At 33.3% G+C, this 20,418-nt stretch overlaps 1 protein-coding gene across 3 annotated transcripts; it reads right to left on the reverse strand.

Moving 5' to 3' along the window:
* Positions 1-2,642: 2,642 nt before the first annotated feature.
* Positions 2,643-20,106, reverse strand: LOC126815693 (protein SERAC1). Of its 3 annotated transcripts, none has more exons than XM_050541566.2 (18): positions 20,003-20,106; positions 16,871-17,029; positions 16,241-16,401; positions 15,850-15,883; positions 15,443-15,570; positions 15,087-15,137; positions 14,257-14,385; positions 13,661-13,779; positions 12,682-12,801; positions 11,649-11,762; positions 10,262-10,424; positions 8,859-9,009; positions 7,919-8,048; positions 6,801-6,901; positions 6,259-6,356; positions 5,388-5,573; positions 4,940-5,086; positions 2,643-4,204 (listed from the first exon to the last, which is right to left on the reverse strand). In XM_050541566.2, exons 3-18 carry the CDS (start codon positions 16,356-16,358, stop codon positions 4,023-4,025), a joined length of 1,971 nt encoding a protein of 656 aa, XP_050397523.1. In that variant the 5' UTR covers positions 16,359-16,401; positions 16,871-17,029; positions 20,003-20,106; the 3' UTR covers positions 2,643-4,022. The 3 variants fall into 3 exon arrangements, with proteins under 3 accessions (XP_050397523.1, XP_050397521.1, XP_050397524.1); XM_050541564.2 differs by having other exon boundaries at positions 16,871-17,334; positions 20,003-20,072; XM_050541567.2 differs by lacking the exon at positions 16,871-17,029 and having other exon boundaries at positions 20,003-20,091.
* Positions 20,107-20,418: the final 312 nt, after the last annotated feature.

The following is a 20,418-nucleotide window of genomic DNA, read 5'->3' on the forward strand; positions in this document are numbered from 1 at the left end:
CGTTTATGATGAACACTATGCCCATAATGCAACCACCAAGCTATGGTTCCCTACCGAGATTGCAACAGACTTATATCTTATATATGCTGCCAACTCAACGGAATTTTATTAAAATTCCACTCGACGATCACCTTCGTCAGACAGGTGTATTTCGCCAGAAAAAAGACTAAAATAGGAGGTATTTGGGGGGGGGGGGGCAATGGGGGCCTTCCAAGGAAACTTTGAAAATAAGACGGCCGCAGACACTTCCTGCACGCGAAGTAAGGAACAAGAAAGTAGTCCAAAAAAGCCCACGAGCCAGACCAGACAGGAAAGTGTTAAACGAACCGGGTGCGTGAATCAAAGTGAATGATACACTGGTCGTCGAGCGCCAAGTCACAATAGCTTATACGAACATAGGGTGGGTGAATTAAAGTGAATGAATGTAATGCCGAGTTGAACTCTTACCCCAAAACTTTGAGGATAGTAAAAAGCACTTGTGGTTTACAGGGGTCGGTAAGAATTCACGGACTCTACAACATGCAAGTTTATGACTGAGTGGGAATGTGGGATTTAATCACCGTAGAAGGTATTAATTACTGAAACATATCACAAGTATTTTAAAAAATTTTTTTAAATTATTGATGAAGGGGGGGGGGGCAGCGGCCAGGCCAGACCACACTGCCACGGGCCCACCGGAATTTGAGATTTAGAGTGAGGGGAGATAGAAATAACGTGGCCGAAAACGCCATGGACTCGGGGAGTATGAGGACCTCTCGTGTAAATAGGAAAATTATACTTGCAATTCCGACCCGTGAGTAAAGCATCAAGAAAACAGTCCAATATAGCCTTAATTACGTGGCTTTGGAACCAAAATCCCGGCCTGTGCCCACCTTACCTAATTGCAGAAATATTAATATTATTGGCCTGTTATTTAATTCACTGCAAATGGTATAAAATGTTAAAATGTTCGAGGAATATTTAGGCTAGGGCACAAATATGTATTTAGAATTGCTTTATTGTACTTAAAGAACAGAATTCAATTTCTCCAAAGACATATTATTAGGAAGCTAACTAAAAGTGTGAAAGTTATAGGTATTTATCTATTGACATTAGGACTACATGGAGGTAAATGACATTTTCGATAAATGTAAATCAATAGTTGAATAAGAACTGTGTAGTATAGCGAATTTAATTAACTTGAATGAATAATTTATTAACTGTAAAAAGTTAACTGTGCTATTGTGTTATAATCTTAATTAAATCTATTAAATTGTTTAAAGTTTGTAGAAGTTACCAGATGTGTAAATGATCAGGCTTGATATACAAAACAGTTTTTATTTGCCAATTCATTCAATGCTGTACATCAATGCAACAGCATTTTCATATCAGCAAAGCTTATATATATATATTTTACCTTTACAGATAGTTCTTATCAGACCTATAAATGTTGATACAATATTATATTCTAAGTATTTACTAGAGAAAACAGCCACTTTGTTTCTACTGCCTCTAAAGAAAACTGCCACTTAGTTTCTACTACCTCAACAGAAAGCAGTCACACCCTCTAGAGAAAACAGCCACTTTGTTTCTACTCACTCTAGAGAAAACAGCCACTTTGTTTCTACTCACTCTAGAGAAAACCCTCTGTTTATTTGTTTTTACTCTCTTTAAAGAAAACATATACTTTGTTTCTACTACCTGCAAGTTGGGTAGTGATGATGAACTTCTTCAATAACATTCATATCAGAGGAAATTAAACAACTGGTACTATTTGTGTCTGTTGTATTTGATACGGGCCTTTATCACCTTTTGTATCAACGGTAATTAAGTTATGATTTCAAGCAGGGGCGGATTGGGGCCGGGAACTGGCCCGGGCTCCCGTGTCGGAGCGGCCCCTTTTACTGGCCGCGGAGCCCGGATGGGGGTGTGTGTGTCCGGGTGCTCTCCCCCGGGAAAATTTTGAAAAATGAACCCCAAATATGCGATTTGGTGGCATATCTGATGATAGTCTCTGTCAAATTCAGCCAGCAGACCAGCTATCACCAAATTTTGCCGAGGCCTTAAAATTGAATTTTTTTGGGATATACGAACCATTGGCAGACGTTTCTGGCGTATCCCCACAAACAGGGTGCAGGTTGACTTAATAATTAGTAAATTTGCGGGCGACAGTGTCGGGTGAATCCGATGAAATTTTCGGATGATATTCGGAATCCCCATTGCAAGATTCCGAATACCGGCCCACACCCAGCCCAGAAAGTCTATTATACCAGCCCATTCCAGACTCCAGTGATGGCGTGGTGGCCCGTTAAAGCCACCGGCCATATACAACATGATCATCATCGTCCCCCATATAATATTCAGCAGAAAAAAGGTTTTTTAGACGAATTGGACAAAAATATTTTTTTCGTTTTTTGTCCGACCGGCCCTTCGGGCGATCGGGCGCCCAATCCGCCCCTGATTTCAAGTCAACCCATTTCAGTTTTAATGAATATTGATTCAGACTTCTTTAGAAATTGGAAAAGCAAGAAATAAACTGAGAGATCTATGGTAATTATCAGATCTATTACCCTTTAAAAGCAGACAACAAAACATAAAATCTTAACAGGTAATAAAAAATTTAATATTTTTATTTGGTTTAATATTTAATAAATCACAAATTTAACAATCATAAATATAATTTATAATAAAACAACTAAACATCTACTGTATCACACAAACTGAAATTACTTCCTGTATCTTTCACACATAATTAAAATCAACTGCTAAAAAACTCATAATGAATCACCCGGGTATACATGTATATATAAATGTGGACTGGGCTTGTCGCCCTCATCAGTAAAGTCAACTGTACAACCTAAATCCTGCAGGGGGAATCAAGGGCGGATCTAGTGCCAAGCAGCCCCCCCACGCACCTTATCTGGATCCAGGGAGTGCACTTTAGATCCGGATTCTTGTCTAGATCACTGGCATTTTTGGGCTTCTATATTTCAAAAAAATTTTCAAGAGAGGTCACCCAGAGCCCCTGCTGTGTGCTTCGCGCCCTAGACACTCACAGCGTGCAGTTGCTGCCCGTGCACGCCCTTGGCGAATTGGAATAAAAGAGACCCAAAACACTATGAACTCCATCTCAAGCTTTAGCAGTCAAAATGTGAACGGAAAGAGAACTCTGCAAAAAAGCATTTGAAACTTATGAATAATTTTGAAATTCCATAAATTGAATGCAAATGGAGTAATAAAACTTAATTATTTGCAATAGAAAAAATTCACACTTCGGCCCAAATTAATCTTACTTCCATCTAGGACTTTTCCTGTCCAATATTCTCAAGCTTTTAACATTAAAAAATCTGTAAAGTAATTGTAGACGGACACCAGATGAAGGTGATGACAATATTATTTCACATTAAATGTGGGTGTATAATAAAATAAGGGAAGTAAATGATTTTTTATCATAAGGCAAAAAAAAAAAAAAGAAAAAAAAGAAGACTCTTTCTTTAACAAAGTAATTTGTGAAAATGGTTTGGAAATCAGATTCTCTACAGTAACAAATTAATAAGAGATATAACTTACTACTGATCAGAAATTTTAAAAATAAAATTAACAAATACTTTCTCACAGTAAAAAGCTGTTAGATTTTTTTACAGTATAAAAATAAACAGATCATCTAACAAACAAATACAGTAGAATCTGCTTACCGGTAGTTAGTAAAAATTTTGTCATGACAAGAGATCATTAAATTAAATCTTTAGAACAAATGTATAAAAATGTATTTAAAGCTAAAATGCATGGGCTATCTGAATAAGAAAATATATCAATCAACAATGACGGCTTAAACAAATTTGATGTATTTAATTCTACTCAAACTGATCAGTTCTGGAGGCTGTCTGGACTAAATTCTGTGACAATTGATAGCAATTTTGTCAATTGATAGCAATTTTGTCAATTGATTGCAATTCTGTCAATTTGGAACAAATAATTTGCTATGTTTTTGAATATAACAGTTCACCTTTTAATACTTTAATTATGACCAACATTAACTCAGTTCATAATGGTTTGGGCCCAGTACGTTTTAAACTATCCTTTAGATAATTCTCTACTTTAGCTTGTAGAAGACATCTTCTTATAAACTGTAAAGTTAATATATAAACATCACAATCTGTATTATCTGGTTTACATACACCTATATGATCAGCATCTACCGGATAAAATTCACCATAACCAGGATCTATAATAATATATAATAATAATGTCAACAAACATAGCAACAGCTTCTGAAATCAAGAACAAATTATGGTTCTAATTTAGCTATAAATGTTACAGATATCGTGTAGGTTAACAGGAAGGGTATGTTTACTCTATGTAAAATCTGATACTAGTTCTTACATTTTTGAGAAGTTCGTGCTTTTATAAATTTAAAAAAATATCTATTATTATAAAGGTTTCCACATAGAATAACTTTATTCTTATATCAAATCTTTCTATTTCTGCACCATCTGTGTTAATGTAGATGGGCACACACCATGTGGTGCTACTCTTTATCAAATCCCAACTGTCAAGGACTCTTTTACGTGCACGTCAATGTGAACACAGGACCTCAATACCAACTAGATACTGTTCCTTGCCATACCCTCCGTCCTGCCAACTGATCAAAGGAAATCACAATGAAATATCCTGCAGCATCTTATTGTAACTCAGTGTGCCAATGTGGCTGGCTCTCTCCTAAAGAAGAAGTGTTCATTGTATGGTCTACCCTAAACATTAGACCTTTATATTTTTATGTGTCTTATACGTACTACCATCCAGTTTGTTGGAAAATATGGTACTATGAAAATATGATTAAAATCAGGAGTTTATTTTCTAATCTTTATACCCTATTCAATTTTTGTGACCCATAAGTTACAAAGGTTTCAGTAATGAGATATATTGATTGATATATATATATATAATACATATAACTTACTACTTGATTCTAGTGGTACAACTTGTAACATTGAAAACAACTTTTTAACATAGGTTTTCTTAGTTTCACCAAATGCTAAACAAGGTATGGATCTGGATTTCATAAAATCTATAAATCTTGATTGTAAAAATTCAAGATTTTGAGAATCTGTAAACAAAAGAAAAAAATGTAACAATCCTCTTTTAGAACTTCTGCATGATAATTATTGTGTCAACAAAAAGTCATGTTTCCACTCCCATACTTTATTTCTGAACCAGAAGTCTTGATAAGCAAGACCAATAATCTGTTTGTTTAGACAACAGCATGACTTCATTAACAACAAACTTAATAAGCTACTACTACAGTCAATAAGACTGTCTTGTGAATTGTTTACAACAAAACGTCAGGCAGCATGTTTTATTTAGTGATAGAAGAAATAGTAAAAATAACATGATCTGGTGAGACTTACGTGGTTTTAAGTCTTGTACCTCTATAGATGGTAAGAGAATATAAGCAGCTTTTTGATTAGATATGTTGGCTAGAGGGGAACCATAATGTGGTACACCATAGAATATAATACCCTGAGTTTGATCTTTAATACAACTATATTTATCATCATCTATAGCTAATGATAACATCTGTTTTATTAATAAACCTGAAATAATTAAACACATTAAATATAAGATAAATTATATACAACACATTCGTTTTATTCTTCCTGTTTCATATCATAAAAAGCTGAATACTGATGAATTAATTACACCATGAATCCTGAAATGAATGCAAGTGATGATGGATTAGACATACCTTGTGCTGCTGCAACCACCCAAGAAGCCCATATTAGGCACTAAAATGTAACAAAAAGGAAAGCAAAACAGAGGACACCCAGTGATGGACTGAAGATTCTGGACTTTGAATTAAAAAATATTGGTATATCTTGGGATGAAGCAAATGAGTAGGTTTGTACAGTAATTGATTGAAATCTACTGTTTTTACTCTGAAAACAGAAAGGTCTAACAAAGAAAAAGTATTATACCATCACCCAGTTGTCTTCGTCCTTTAACTTTAAAAGCTTTGGTAATTGTAAGTGGTTACAATGAATAAGCACCCTAAATGTGGTCATAATCACATTATGGTTATATATAAATCTTTATATTAATATGTGAACAGTACAACTATCTTATTTTACTTAAGGAAAATAATACTTTTATACATTTCACCTGAAATAAATGGTTCACTACCCAAAAATTCACTTTAAGAACTCCATTCAACCAAAATAATGAGAATAGATCAATAGAAAATGACCTGTCCATATACAAGTACAATAGAGTATTTCTTACCTCCTAGAGAATGACCTGCCCATATAATAGGTCTATCACCTACACCAGCTTTTCTTAATTTTTCTATCATTTCTTCTGCTCTCTTTACTAAAGATCTTCTGTATACAAACAAGAATAATAATGAGAATATGGCCTTAATTTTGTAAATTTTGCAAAATTGTTTCTGTAGACTTAAACACGAAACATAGTAGTACCAGCACCATTGTGAAAGGGCAGAAGTGCCTCTAAAGGATTACTTATCATTGAAAGGTAAAATATGAAGATATACATCAAGTTTCAAAACTCATACTCAATTAGAATCCGAATAGTCATGCTCCATACCTGAGCAGACAATGTTCACTATCAAATTTGGTCAAAATACTCATCTAATTAAACAATAAATGATGTTTCATCTCTGACAAGGCAACAATATTCTCCAATATAAAATGTAGGCAATTCATGCATGGCCATACATGTACATAATAATAAACAGTTTTGATATGAAATTTTCTTTATTTATTGGACAGAAAACATACACCTATGTAGAAAGTAATTCTACTTACTTTTCTATATCATGAGGACATGTAGAATACCATTCTGATAGATGGGTATCATAATCTAGACTAACTATTCTTACTCGTTTCATATCTTTCGCTAGCCAGTCCTAGAATATATAATAGTAATGTCGAAATAGAAAATTATTTCTGACGGTAATCAGGACCCTTGGAACAAGTTCAAATTAGGGTTCCTTTAAACTAAGGAAAAAAAAACATTTACAAGTCCGACATACCAAATAATTAATGCAATAGGAAAGGGCATGACTGGGCTCTCGTTTCAGTAATATTTGCCAGACTTGATTAACTGGGCGTAAAATTGACCACCTGGGAAATTTTTATGTCAGGCAATTTGCAATAAACACAGTTAAACATGCATTATGTAAGAGCTAAATATGCCTATTGCAGGTCTTTCTTTGGGCCTTAAATGTTAAATAAATGATTAATTAGGCATTTATTAATAAGACCATAATCAACTCTCGATTGCATTGGATACTCGAGATTTTAACTAGATTAGAACGGTTCACCATTTAAAAATTTAATTTAAAAATAGGAAAGCTAAGTCTCGAATAAATAAGTGCTCTGGTTACCACAATGCAACCATTTTGTCAAAACTACAAACACTAAATAAATATATTGAAACATAGGGATAACGGTAAAACGGTATACTGGTACTTTGGTAAAAAAAATATCTTGCTAATCAGAGGTAAACAAAATATATCAATACAGACAGACAGGCAAAACTTTGAAGTGAAAGCCCTGGGATAGGTTGTTTCATTAATTTATTGAAGCTATAAGAGAAAACTATAGTAAACCAGATGTTACAACCATTTATTAATCAATTACAGAATGCCTTATTCCAACATTGATGTACACTCTAAGTAAAATTTCATGGTTCAATAATTGAATAAAGTTTCTTTTCAAATACAGTGAAGTACCGCTTAATGACCAACTCAGTATTACGGGCAACTCACTTATACAACCACATATTAAAAGAACCAATTTTTTTCTTCTATATTCCTCATAAATTGAACTCAGTAATATGGGCAACTCACATTTTTTAAACATGTATGTAGAATTTACATTGGAATATCAATCCTACATACCAGCAGTTTATTTTTACCTACCTTCGGCCAACAAGACGTTCTATTTTCTCCTGGAATTATTTGATTATCAGGTATATCTCGTTGTCTCCAGGATCTAAATGATCCTCCTAATACACCATGTACAAATACAATATCGGCATTTAATACTGATCTGTAATATACATTAAAGGGACCATCCTAATACACCATGTACAAATACAATATCGGCATTTAATACTGATCTGTAATATACATTAAAGGGACCATCCTGGTTTTAACAGAGTCTCAGAAATAAATTCTGAGTACGTATGAAAGTTAAGCTTCACAATATCGAGGAACGGTATTGTGAAGCTTAACTTTTATACGTACTCAGAATTTATTTAACTTGTCTCGAAAATTTCAGCTCAAAATATTAGTCGTTTGGACGTGAACAACAAAAATGCTTATCCAGGACACGTGATCGTTTTAAGATTTCGGGTCAATCTTTTTGTTGGGTGAACTGATAGTCTATAATCATTCCTTTAGAGGTCTAAACAGTGCATGGCCCATGTGCGTACTTGATAACGAACGGTAAATTTCACCAACACGTGTTTTTTTTTATATTACAGCATGGGACACCGGTCTCCATTTCCAGATGAAGACCGACGGGTTTAAGTTGTTTGAAAATGTATCACGTTTATTGGGTTAGATGCTCAGCCTTAAGGTAGAAGATTTTAAGAGCTTTAACACAAAATTAAGCATTCTCCAATATATAATTGAGATTGGACCTTTAAATACACATACAGATAAAATATTAATATTTAACACTGTTCTATAATATGTCCAACCTTGTGGGTGTCTCTGGTTTCCTCTCATTACTAAAGAAAACTATGCACAAGTGAATCATTGAAATAAAATTGAACCATGTGTTAGTCCCAAAATGACCTAGTTTGTAGATGTTAATCTCTCTCTAGACCTAGAAATATGGCATACTCATACATACCTTGTTCTATGCAAAGGATGAAATACGTAAACTCCTTCCTCTAATTGACTAGATGTATAATCCTGGTCTAAATTATACAGTGCTTTGGCTGCCACTGTTGCTAAAATCCAATTTTCAGATTTCAACCACTTTGCTAAAATTGTTACCCATCCTGGAAGAAATCAAACATTAAATTTGAATATATATTGGAAGGACGAACCCATTTTAATAGTCCCCTGCTTTGTTCGAAAGGCGGGGGACAATCAAGGTGGCTCGATGAGTATGATGCTCACTCACTAACAAAGTGATCACAGGTTTGATGCTGTTTTTTGCAAAGAAAATTCCTTAAGGTTTTCAAGCGTCGTGTCTTGTCAGTGGTGCAAGAGCAAAGGCCTGTCAAGGAAAGGTGGCTAGCCATTTGGACAGGACAATAAACAGAGGTCCTGTGTATACCATTGGCAACAAGTAAAAGATTCTCTGACAGTTGAAAATTGAAATAAAAGTACAGTAGGCTGTAGCAATATTTCCCTCTAAAAACACCACCCAGTTGGTGCAAAAAAGTAAGACATAAAATCCTATTTCATTCCAAAAACTAGTAAAGTAATATGGATGTTATGCCCTTGGTAATACAAAAAATAATATTTTTATTGTAAAAGATAGGTTGCCAGGCAACAAAACATATGCCCACTGTAGCTAAATCGTCCATGCAGTCAACAAGTGTTGTCGCATATTTTGACTTTTTTCGGTAATGAAACATTTATAATACACTAAAATCTGATTAAGAGTAACAACTCATGAAGTAATTATCAGAAAACCATTAGAATTTGTTTGGTTTTTATAAAGTTCTGCCCCATGCTAACGTTTAGTATACAAAACTTTTAATATCATGGATTTAGCTGTTCAAGTCATAAAAATTTACTTGTTCGTATCAAGATCTTAAACTCTGTGTACCAATCTGAAGTCAATCGGATGATAACTTTAGCCTCTAGAGCGTTACAAGATTTTTCAAAGTGATCAAGGGCCATAACTCTGGCAGTAATTATCTGAAATCGTTGAAAATCAATAGGATTCTTCATCTCATGACCTCAAACACTGTGTATAAATTTAAAGTCAATCAGATATTAACTTTAGCCTCTAGAGCATCCACAAGGTTTTTGAAGTGATCAAGGGCCATAACTCTGGCAGTAATTATCGAAAATCACTGAAAATGAATAGGGTTTTTCATCTCATGACCTTAAACACTGTGTATAAATTTAAAGTCAACCGGACATTAACTTTAGCCTCTAGAGCGTCCACAAGCAATTGTGGATGCCGGATCGTTGGACGGACGGGGGCGACGACAATATACGACCACATTTCAATGTGGACGTATAAAAACTAGTCTAATTAAAGGGACCATAGTGAATTTTAATAATTAAGCATACCTGATATGAATACATGTTGATGTAGATCTTGTACTAATGCTATATTTGACAGTATTCTAGCTAATAATATATGTGTTTTAATACAGTCAGCTTTATCTTCTAATATACGTTGTAGTAAGGCTAATCCTCCTCTTTCAACTATCTCTATACAATGTGAAGGTACCTATAAATATCAAACATAGAAAACCTTTAGTAGTTCACATATTTTTGAGATAGTTGGGACATCAGGTGATAAAATATTATTCTGATTCATATATGGTTCTATTCGTCAACTATGGTGACAAATGTGTTTGGTTTATATTGTTATCTGGAAAGCCTTGTTTATATTTGAAAAGGGGGGGGGGGTAAGAATGATCTCAACCATTTTCTCATGAAAAAAACGTTACTTGCTGTTACCAATTTATATTTATACCAATAAGTAATTTTACAACTCAAATTTCAGCCAAACGAATGTTCAATACTTTGATGGATCAAGGTTCGCTAACCAGGAGGTCTCGAGTTCGCTGTGTGTGTATGCCAAGAAAGTTTCTCAGAATTTTCCATTGTGGTTTCCCAATGTCAGTGGTGCAGAACAGAGGAAATGAAATGAAATGAAATGGGGTTTAACGTCCTACTGTTCTGCTCCTATACTGGGCTAATGAAGACGGGCATACGCCATACAGTGTGCTATGAGGAAAATTTTGCCCGGGCAGCGGCACTATCGCCTACTCTTATATCGAATTCCAACTGCCAAGGGATCTTTTACATGCATTCCAATGTTTACACGGGACCTCGGTTTTCCGTATCATCCGAAGGACTAGACAGCTGTCCTTGTCAGGCCCTCCGTCCTGCATCACTGACAAGGGGGAACCAGCAGAACAAAGGACCTGGCAAGGAACAGCATCTAGTCAATCAGTAAACAATGTGTAAACATTGGGGTATTCGTAAACAAAGCCTTGGAATTTAAAATAAGAGTCAGCTATAGCCAGGGAAAAATTTCTGTCATATTGAAAATTTCAGTCATATTACTTCATTGTGAGCCGAGTTATCCCAGTTAGAAGAACAGTGTTAAGATAACAATAAAAAAAGACATGATTATTCATTTTTAAATTAAATCATTAACTGTCAATCATATTTAAATTTGTTGAAAATCTTGAGCTTTCGATGGCATCAAGAGTTGAATGCGGTCTTGGCAAGTTAATAAATGTCTAATTAATGATTCATATAACATTTAAGGCATAAAGAAAGACCTGCAATAGACAGATTTAGCTATTGAATAATTCCTCTTTAATACTTTAAACATGGATGAGCTCTCCTGTATCCTATTGTAATCCATGAATCTCAAGATTAAAATAACAGACTAACATATGATATGTTAAATGTTTAAAATCTTTAATGCAAGTCTTACTGTTGAATGACTGACTAATGCTTGTAAGCTGCACAATTCCACAGTTTTCTCTGTTAAACTATTACTACCATCAGGTGAAGCTAGTGTTTGACCACCAAAACTCCAAAAACCTCCCTACAATAATAAATATCACAATATTTACACAATACTGTGTATTGAAAAAAACAATACATACAGTCTTATGGAGCGGAATTCACAACACAAAAAGTAATAGTAGAAATATATATAAAAAAAATACAAATTAAAGCTAATATTTAAGGAACAAATCATATAAATTATCATTTTTACATGTGTAAATAGCCGATTCACTCTATTTAAGTAAGAAGTTACACACACTGAAGTTTGCCTATTAGCATATGCACATAGAATTCTGTTGAGAATTGCATGTCATTTGGTTCACCATGTTTTAATGCTACATATGTAAAATATTACCTTTCTATGATGAATGATACTTGTGTAAATTACTACCTTATCATGTGGTAGTTTGCCATGATTTAATGCTATCTGTGCAGATTGCAGAATACTACCTTATCATTTGGTGTTTTACCATATTTTAATGCTACTTGTGTAAAATATTACCTTATCATTTGGTGTTTTACCATATTTTAATGCTACTTGTGTAAAATATTACCTTATCATTTGGTGTTTTACCATATTTTAATGCTACTTGTGTCAAGTATTACCGTATCATGTAGTGGTTTACCATATTTTAAAGTATTACCGTATCATTTGGTGTTTTACCATGTTTTAATGCTACTTGTGTAAAATACTACCCTATCATTTGGTGTTTTACCATGTTTTAATGCTACTTGTGTAAAATATTACCGTATCATGTGGTGTTTTACCATGTTTTAATGCTACTTGTGTAAAATATTACCTTATCATTTGGTGTTTTACCATGTTTTAATGCTACTTGTGTCAAGTATTACCGTATCATGTAGTGGTTTACCATATTTTAATGCTACTCGAGTAAAATATTACCGTATCATGTGGTGGTTTACCATATTTTAATGCTACTTGTGTAAAATATTACCTTATCATCTGGAGGTTTACCATGTTTTAAAGCTACTTGTGTAAAATATTTAACACATTTATTTACACCAGTATCGGGAAGAGATGTTAATAAAGTTGTTAATTCATCGTACATATTCATCTGAAACATACAGAAATAACTTTAAAACTTTTAGCACAGTCTGTACTGATTATAGAAAAAAACATTTTTAATACCAATTAGACAATTGAAAATTGGGTTTTGAAAAATACGCTATTTTTTGCCAGCGTGCAAAATGACCGATGAGTCAGATCTACTTTCAGATCGAAAATGCGATCAATTCTTGACATATGACTGATTATCTCTAATAGTAAGTGCAGGAGAATTGCATTACACGCAAAACAAAACCGACAAGATAAACCTGCGGACAAGACAAACTACATTATCTTATAGACATTGCAAGAAATAAAAAAACAAATATCAAATCAAGATAGGGTCTCTGTACTTTCTCAAATTGTGGTTGCCGTATTGGAGATGTAGGATATTGGTATCTTGATCAGGTTGCGAATCCTGGCTTGAACTGAAAAGAACCTTCAGGCAAACATCACCATAGTATTCTGTTCACACGACATTAAAGTTTAATGATTAAACCCCCATATGAAAGCTACACAATCTGTCTACAAATAGTACAGACAGAGAATAGACACAAAGTTGGTTGACCAACATTTTAATTCTTTTATCGATGATTTTAGCCGAAAGCACAAAGTATAGTTCGAAAATTTTGAAATGTATTTATTCTGCTTCCATTTAATAAGATTGAAAAGGTTTATTTAGTCTTTGCGTTGATGAAAGATGTAAAACGGATTAGAACCATGTTACAAACTAGAATACTAATTTTAGAATACGGCAGCCATTCAGAATAGAGATCTATTCTCAAAGTAGATAGTTCTCAGTGTGTTGAATGATCAAACCCTATTCCATTCTTATTCACTTCAAAAATTAAAGCTACTACTGTATTTACCTGAGGTTTATATTGTTTTGGCGGAGGTAGAAAGAAACGTAAATCTATGTCTGGTGATCTTGCTAAACCAACCAATGTTCTACAATCTGCAGCTTGAGCTATATTTCTATATTGGAAATCTGAAACAAGAAGATCCATTTAAAACCAAGAAAAATTTGACTAAACACAATTAAAATTGTTTTATACATATTTAGCCCATTATTTTCAAAATTATCTGAATAATTTACAAATTTTCAATTAAGTGTAGAAATAGAGAAGATGTTCTGTATTGTAGATTATGTAATAAAACAAAATATTACAATAATCACAGATTATGTTCTGTCTTACAATATATACTACATATATAATATACCCAACTACATGTGTGACCATACTCTCATGATTTTCGATGAAAATAACCATTTGAATACAGTGTATGTCACAGTTTTAATGTGTTTCTACTGTATACAAAAAACAAGCCTTGGGGTTAAAATATCAAAAAACCACTCAATTTTCAGTGTCATAAATATTTCTAGGTGGTGGAATTATATATATGTGCTCATTAGAGTATGTGCACTCAATAAGTTGATTACAGTACATGTATATGAAATATCTACCTTCCCAATCATCTCTATCAGCTAATGCTTGTACTCCTAAGTGACGAACATATTGATCGTCTGATCTGGCCAGATTTAACAGACGCCAGGGATCTGTACTTCTTGACTGGAGCCATGAAAACCAGGGTTCTGGAAAATAAGAGTTGTGGCTACTTTACTCAAGTAAAATTAATTATTATCTTTTTCCTTAAACGTGCATTATGCAAGAGCTAAATCTGCCTATTGCAGGTCTTTCTTTAGGCCTGAAATGTTATCTAAATTATTAATTAGACATTAATTAACATATCCAGACCATAATCAACTCTCGATGCCATCGTTAGCCTGCGATATTTAGTGGATTTGAATACATTTTGTGATCGATAATGGATAATCACGTGAAAATGGATAATCGAGACTTGGTTTATTATCGCACCAAAGTTAATAATGACGTTCAAGGGTAGCCTAAAATTTAATTGCTAAAATCCTGGTTCAGAGTGAAGCAAATTGACTGAAATTTTCAGCATATTCTGTTTCCATTATCTATTTTTTAACTATTATAGCGAGAGCTGTCAGCTCTTTATCTAATCTTACCTAATGCCCTTTAACTGTTTACTTAACTGTTAGCATAGTAAATTAATGATCTCATCATTTTGTTAATTTTTACACGTTTGAAAAGAAAGCATTTTTATAAGAAATCATGTTACAAACATTTTGATTTTCAGAGTATTCTTGAATGGTTCTTGAAATAATATATACTATTTAAAGATGATTTTCACATTTATTAAATACTTTACCAGGTTCATTTTTATACATTAATACAAGCATACCTGGTAATAATATCAGTAGCCTACCTTTGGCAATTTTCTCCAAATCTAATGATGCTTTCCATTTTTTTCTAAACTCTAAAATAGAAAATTTAGGGTTAACGTTTACATAAGATAGTCTTATTTATCAAGGGTAAGGACTTTTTTCATATTGGGGAACAAATAATTTTGATTCTTGATTCTGTGCTGGGATTATGTATTCTTTATACTGTCTATGATTTTGTTTTATTATTGCAGTTATCAAGAATTGTGTAACTTAAAGGCATGATTTCAGTAATATTTTTAAATTACCAGAGCACTTGTAATTGATAAATTTATTATAGTAATGATTTTCATTTATTCAAATTTAGGGTCTGGGTAGATAATTGGAATAAAAGAATTACCTTCTGTACTGAAATCAGTATCAAACAAAGAGATATATTGTCCTAAATTTCTGTCCACTTCAAATACATTTGTTGCAGTTGATAACTTTCTATTCAATGCAGAAATTTCAACACATATTAATGTTCCACTACAATAAACAGTAATAATAATCAATTATTTCAACAGTCTTTACTTTTAATTAAACTTCTAAATCTATTTATATATAATACAATTTTCAATTAAATTTTATTTTCACCAACAGCTGTAATTTTGTCTGTCCTAGCAAATACTTGGGTATAAAATTTAGCAAACAATCTTTGGAAAATGTTGGAATATTTGAATATTCACTGAACTCTAATTGATAAAATTATTGGTATACATATTCTTTTAAAAACAGAGATTTTATAAACTTTGTTGAAAAACATACCAAGTTAAAACTGTTACAATAACTGTCACCACAGCTGTAATTCATAGCAAAATAAAAACATATTATTTTAGGAAACAATAGGGCACAGTAGGTTTTAGCAACTACCCGTGTGTGTATTGTATTTTAAGATTAATACAAAAAAATTGGGACAATACTAAAAATTATCATATTCTTTGAGAAGACAAATCTTGCTAAACAAGACAAAATGTGTCAAAATTCTGAAGTGAAAAACCTGAAATATCACTTCATATTTATTGGGAAAGTTCACATCTAATATATTTATTTTACATCCTCAGCTCATATTATTATCTTATTAGGTAGATTAAAAAAGTTTTTTCCAAATCTGTTTTTTTTTTTTATAATTTAATTTTGTGTTTTAAAAAGTTCTTACCAAATTTGTTTTTTTTATAGTGTAATTTTGTATGTTTATAACTCAAGGAAGCTGTCTGCCATTTTCTTGTACAGCCACTCAATAATTTACCAATTCTCAATTTTAAAACACCACTCATTTAGAGTTTTTTTTTGTCTTGATCTGTGTAATTCACTAGTTTTCTACAAATAGATAAATTAAAGATGTGATTTGTTAGAAATCTTATCTAAAGTTTATCTAAAAATCAATGGGTTAAATAGTACACACAGGTAACAACAAAAAGGAGAATTGGTTTGAGATTCACCTATTTTGGAGCCATTATATTTACGATGTTAAAAGATAGACAACCAATCTATAAAATGTGGCGATTTGTTGATGAACAGTAAACACAAATGCATTAAATAAATATCACAAGCATTGATAAAATTAGGGTAAGCCAACAACAGTAGCATTGTCAAAGGCTAGTTTTTCTACATGTACATCCTTAAAGTTAGGGTTAATAACAATCGTACAGGTCACCTGTGACGCCCAGTTCTCAGAGAACCATAACATTTCTACTAAGATAGGAGAGGATGACTGATGGAATATTAGATTGATTTGAACACACTATATAACTTTCTTCTAACTTTTGAAATTTTTTGAAGAAATTACCTCTGGGTTGCATATTGCTACTGGAGAGCGAATTCACGGATCACATCAGTCAGTATTTTATCTCTCGTAATAGAAGTCACTAATAGATTGATGGCACAAACAAAATCTCTTTACTCAAACAACTGAATGGTGATAGGACACATCCCAACTTGAGGTGGTCTTTCATTAAAGGAATATAATTTATGAAATCAATGATTAAATACTAATTATAATTTCACCAATTATGAATAATGAAAGAGACATACAATTAAAATAAATCAACTAAATGACGTGTTTGAGTAAAGGTGTAGTGGTGTGTTTTTGTAACAGCTCATGCCACAAGTTCCACTCAACCTATTGTCAAGAAAGGTTGAGTTTGTTGAGTTTATTGAAACCTCTGACCATAAAATCGCCAGTGTCTATCCATATCCACAAAAGTCTTTGCTTGCCTCAGCTGTGTAGTTTTCACGGTGTACACTGTAGAGCTGCCATGTAAATATGAAATAAATTTGTCCACTTGCTTAAACTGAGAAGCTTGCTTTTAAATCTTTCAGCCCAATGAATGGTAGGATTACTGTCCTCATTTGTACTTGGAGATCAAATTTGTGTGCTGCGCGAGCCTTGATTGAATGATATATATGTATAGGCTACATCAGTTCGGGTATTGATGTTTCAGTACACCAGTAGTTGTAACTTGTCTTCAGACTCCGCCTCCACCTCACAGACTTTTCTACCCCTACAATCCTCCCCCCCCCCCCAGAGCCCGACACCTAATAGCATACCCCTACCCTAACCCTAATTGCAATCCTACTGTCTGATTCATCGTAAATTTTAAACGGATTTCTTCGATTATGAACAAACTACTTAACTTTGGTTATTATAAACTTACCTGTGTGTTTGTAATGAACTCCCGTTCGATAAAATCCATTGCACAACTAATTATCACAACGATGAGAACAATTTCTCTCTTGAAAAATTTGAAAATTTACTTGTAATTTCGACAGAGTCGATGTCAGCAATGTCTTCGTGACGTATTGGTTGAATCCAATATACCTGTTGCGGGGGTTGGTTAACATTGAAAGATAGTTTGACAGCGCTATCATTTTGATCGTATATGGGTTTGGGCGACGAAAAATATCAATTGAAGGCAATTACATAGGAGATTTATATGGAAACCATTGATCGCCAGTCTATCAAATTTTCTTCACAATTAAAATATCACTGATTGCACGGATACTCGTAAAAATAAAGTCATAAATAAACTATAAATATCCTATCTTCTTTATGTTATAAATAATTTAACAAGGATCATGAAGCTTACCTCCGAATTCTCTGAGTGTATTTTTAATTTTATACGCATTCTTTCGATCGAATAATAACCGCTTCAGTAACATCTTTAAGCGTGTTGCGGCAGCCCTCAGCGTGTCTATTGCCGTATTGGGTGCCCGGGTGGGTATATAATGCTACTAAGCCCGTATGACCCTGTAAGAAGCGGAACATTAATTCTCGATTCGACAGTTTTGACCGAAGTGTGATAAAGCCCGTAAAACGAATGTATAGTTGTGTTTGTGCGACATGCGTGTTCAAAAGTAAATAATCCCATCCGAGTCGCTAATCAAATAATTAGAACAAAATATTTCAAAAAGTAAAGCTATAAAATTTGTAGAGATTTTACTAGAATGTAAAAGACGGTAACTAAATACAGGAATGCGGGTAGTTATGTGTGCGAACGCTCAAACTCAATGCCAATTGTCGTAGGTATCCAGACCACTCGGACCAAAGACTACTCGGACTAAGACCAGTCGGACCAAAACAAGACCAGTCGGACCAATTAAATTATATTATAAGGCTAGACAATATGCTATTTATTTACTATTAAATCACAATACAAGGAAGCAAATAATTCTTATACGGAATTCTTATATTTAGAGTTGTTTGGTTCAATTTTGTGTACGTAAATAAATCAACGATTAGTTTTAAAATTAATTAATAATGGTGCCAAAAAAAAATATCAATCTAATTTTTCTTTACTCTTGCAATGAGACTCGGTATGTCCAGACTTTTGACAGTTTCTACATATACGGGTATACTGTTCTTGTCTGATAGCCTAATTTTACTTTTTCCACATTCGCGGTATCCCCAGTGGTTTCATTCCGTTCTACCCCACTAACCCCTGGGTTACTATATATGGGGGGGGGGGGTTGGAGACACGTTTTCAAGTTATCCGCCCTTGATGCGTTAATATAAACAGCACATAATAATACGAAGACCGGACGTTTATATGCCCCTTTTTAAAACGTGACTACAAGTGTGGTTCTCGATATTTTGCGATTTGGAATACAATTATCAATTTATTCAAACAACACGTTATTATTAGTTCGAGTAGTCATATTAAAACACACACAATTATCAATTTATTCAAATAACACTTTATTATTGGTTCGAGTAGTCATATTAAAATAAACACAATTATCAATTTATTAAAATAACACTTTATTATTGGTTCGAGTAATTATATTAAAACAAACGCAATTATCAATTTATTAAAACAACATTTTATTATTGGTCCGAGTCGTCTTTCTGTTCGGTCCGAATAGTCTTTTTGTATGGTCCGAGTAGTCTATTTGTTTGGGCTGAGTGGTCTATCACTTGGTCCGACTGGTCTTGAACCGAGTGATCTTTGGTCCGAGTGGTCATGGATTCTTGTCGTAATTGTACTTGAATTTCCTATGCTGTCACCCCTAATACGAAATGATATCTTCCGCAGAGTGACGTAACCATCTTCCATATCGGTATTTTTCTCTGGGAAAAGTTTGTGATATTTCAATTTTTCAAGAGAGAACTTGTTTTCATCGTTGTGATAATTAGTTGTGCAATGGATTTTATCGAACGGGGGTTCATTACAAACACACAGGTAAGTTTATAATAACCAACGTTAAGTAGTTTGTTCATAATCGAAGAAATCCGTTTAAAATTTACGATGAATCAGACAGTAATTCTAACCCTAATTACTGGTGTGGTGCACTGTAACATTATTTTTTTCTTCTCAGAGAACACTAAATCCATATACAATTTGTGAGAGAGAACAGAAGTAAGGGGGAAGCTGCAAACAAAACAATATACATGTAGTTACGTAGGTCTAGTCTACATTACCAGAGATCCAGAATGTGTTGACGTGCAAAACTGTACACAGTCACAGTGTAATAATATAAGAAAAATACTTTCACTTTATTGTGTTGACATTTAACGATCTTTTATCCAAATTATAACACACGAAACGAAGTTTGAATTAAATTACATTTTGAGAGATTTCTTATTATAATTCAGTTTTAGAAATAAAATATGAAATGAGATTTTCTTTTGACATTTAAACTTTGTTTAATGCATAACGTTAGCCGTCTTTTAATTCCTACAGTTCTTTTCGTTTTAAGAAACAATCCAAAGTTTTATTTGCCGGCTAATCACTCGGAAAACCTCGTAGTATTTACTAAACCTTTGCTGGTCACGTAATCATATTCACCGATATTAACATTGAATCTAAAATGTGTCACAGAGTTTAACTAAGTTTA

The sequence above is a fragment of the Patella vulgata genome, chromosome 3 (genome assembly GCF_932274485.2).
Source record: "Patella vulgata chromosome 3, xgPatVulg1.2, whole genome shotgun sequence".
In the NCBI taxonomy this organism is placed as follows: domain Eukaryota; kingdom Metazoa; phylum Mollusca; class Gastropoda; family Patellidae; genus Patella; species Patella vulgata.

What these genes read in the sequence shown, in the direction of transcription:
- LOC126815693 (XM_050541566.2), bottom strand. Translation starts at nt 16,358, where the DNA reads ATGAGTGGTGTTTTAAAATTGAGAATTGGTAAATTATTGAGTGGCTGT. An exon ending in CATTAGTCAGTCATTCAACA is followed by an intron (nt 10,425 to 11,648) that starts GTAAGACTTGCA and finishes TGATATTTATAG; the next exon opens with GTACCTTCACATTGTATAGA. An exon ending in TGTACCACTAGAATCAAGTA is followed by an intron (nt 4,205 to 4,939) that starts GTAAGTTATATG and finishes ATATTATTATAG; the next exon opens with ATCCTGGTTATGGTGAATTT.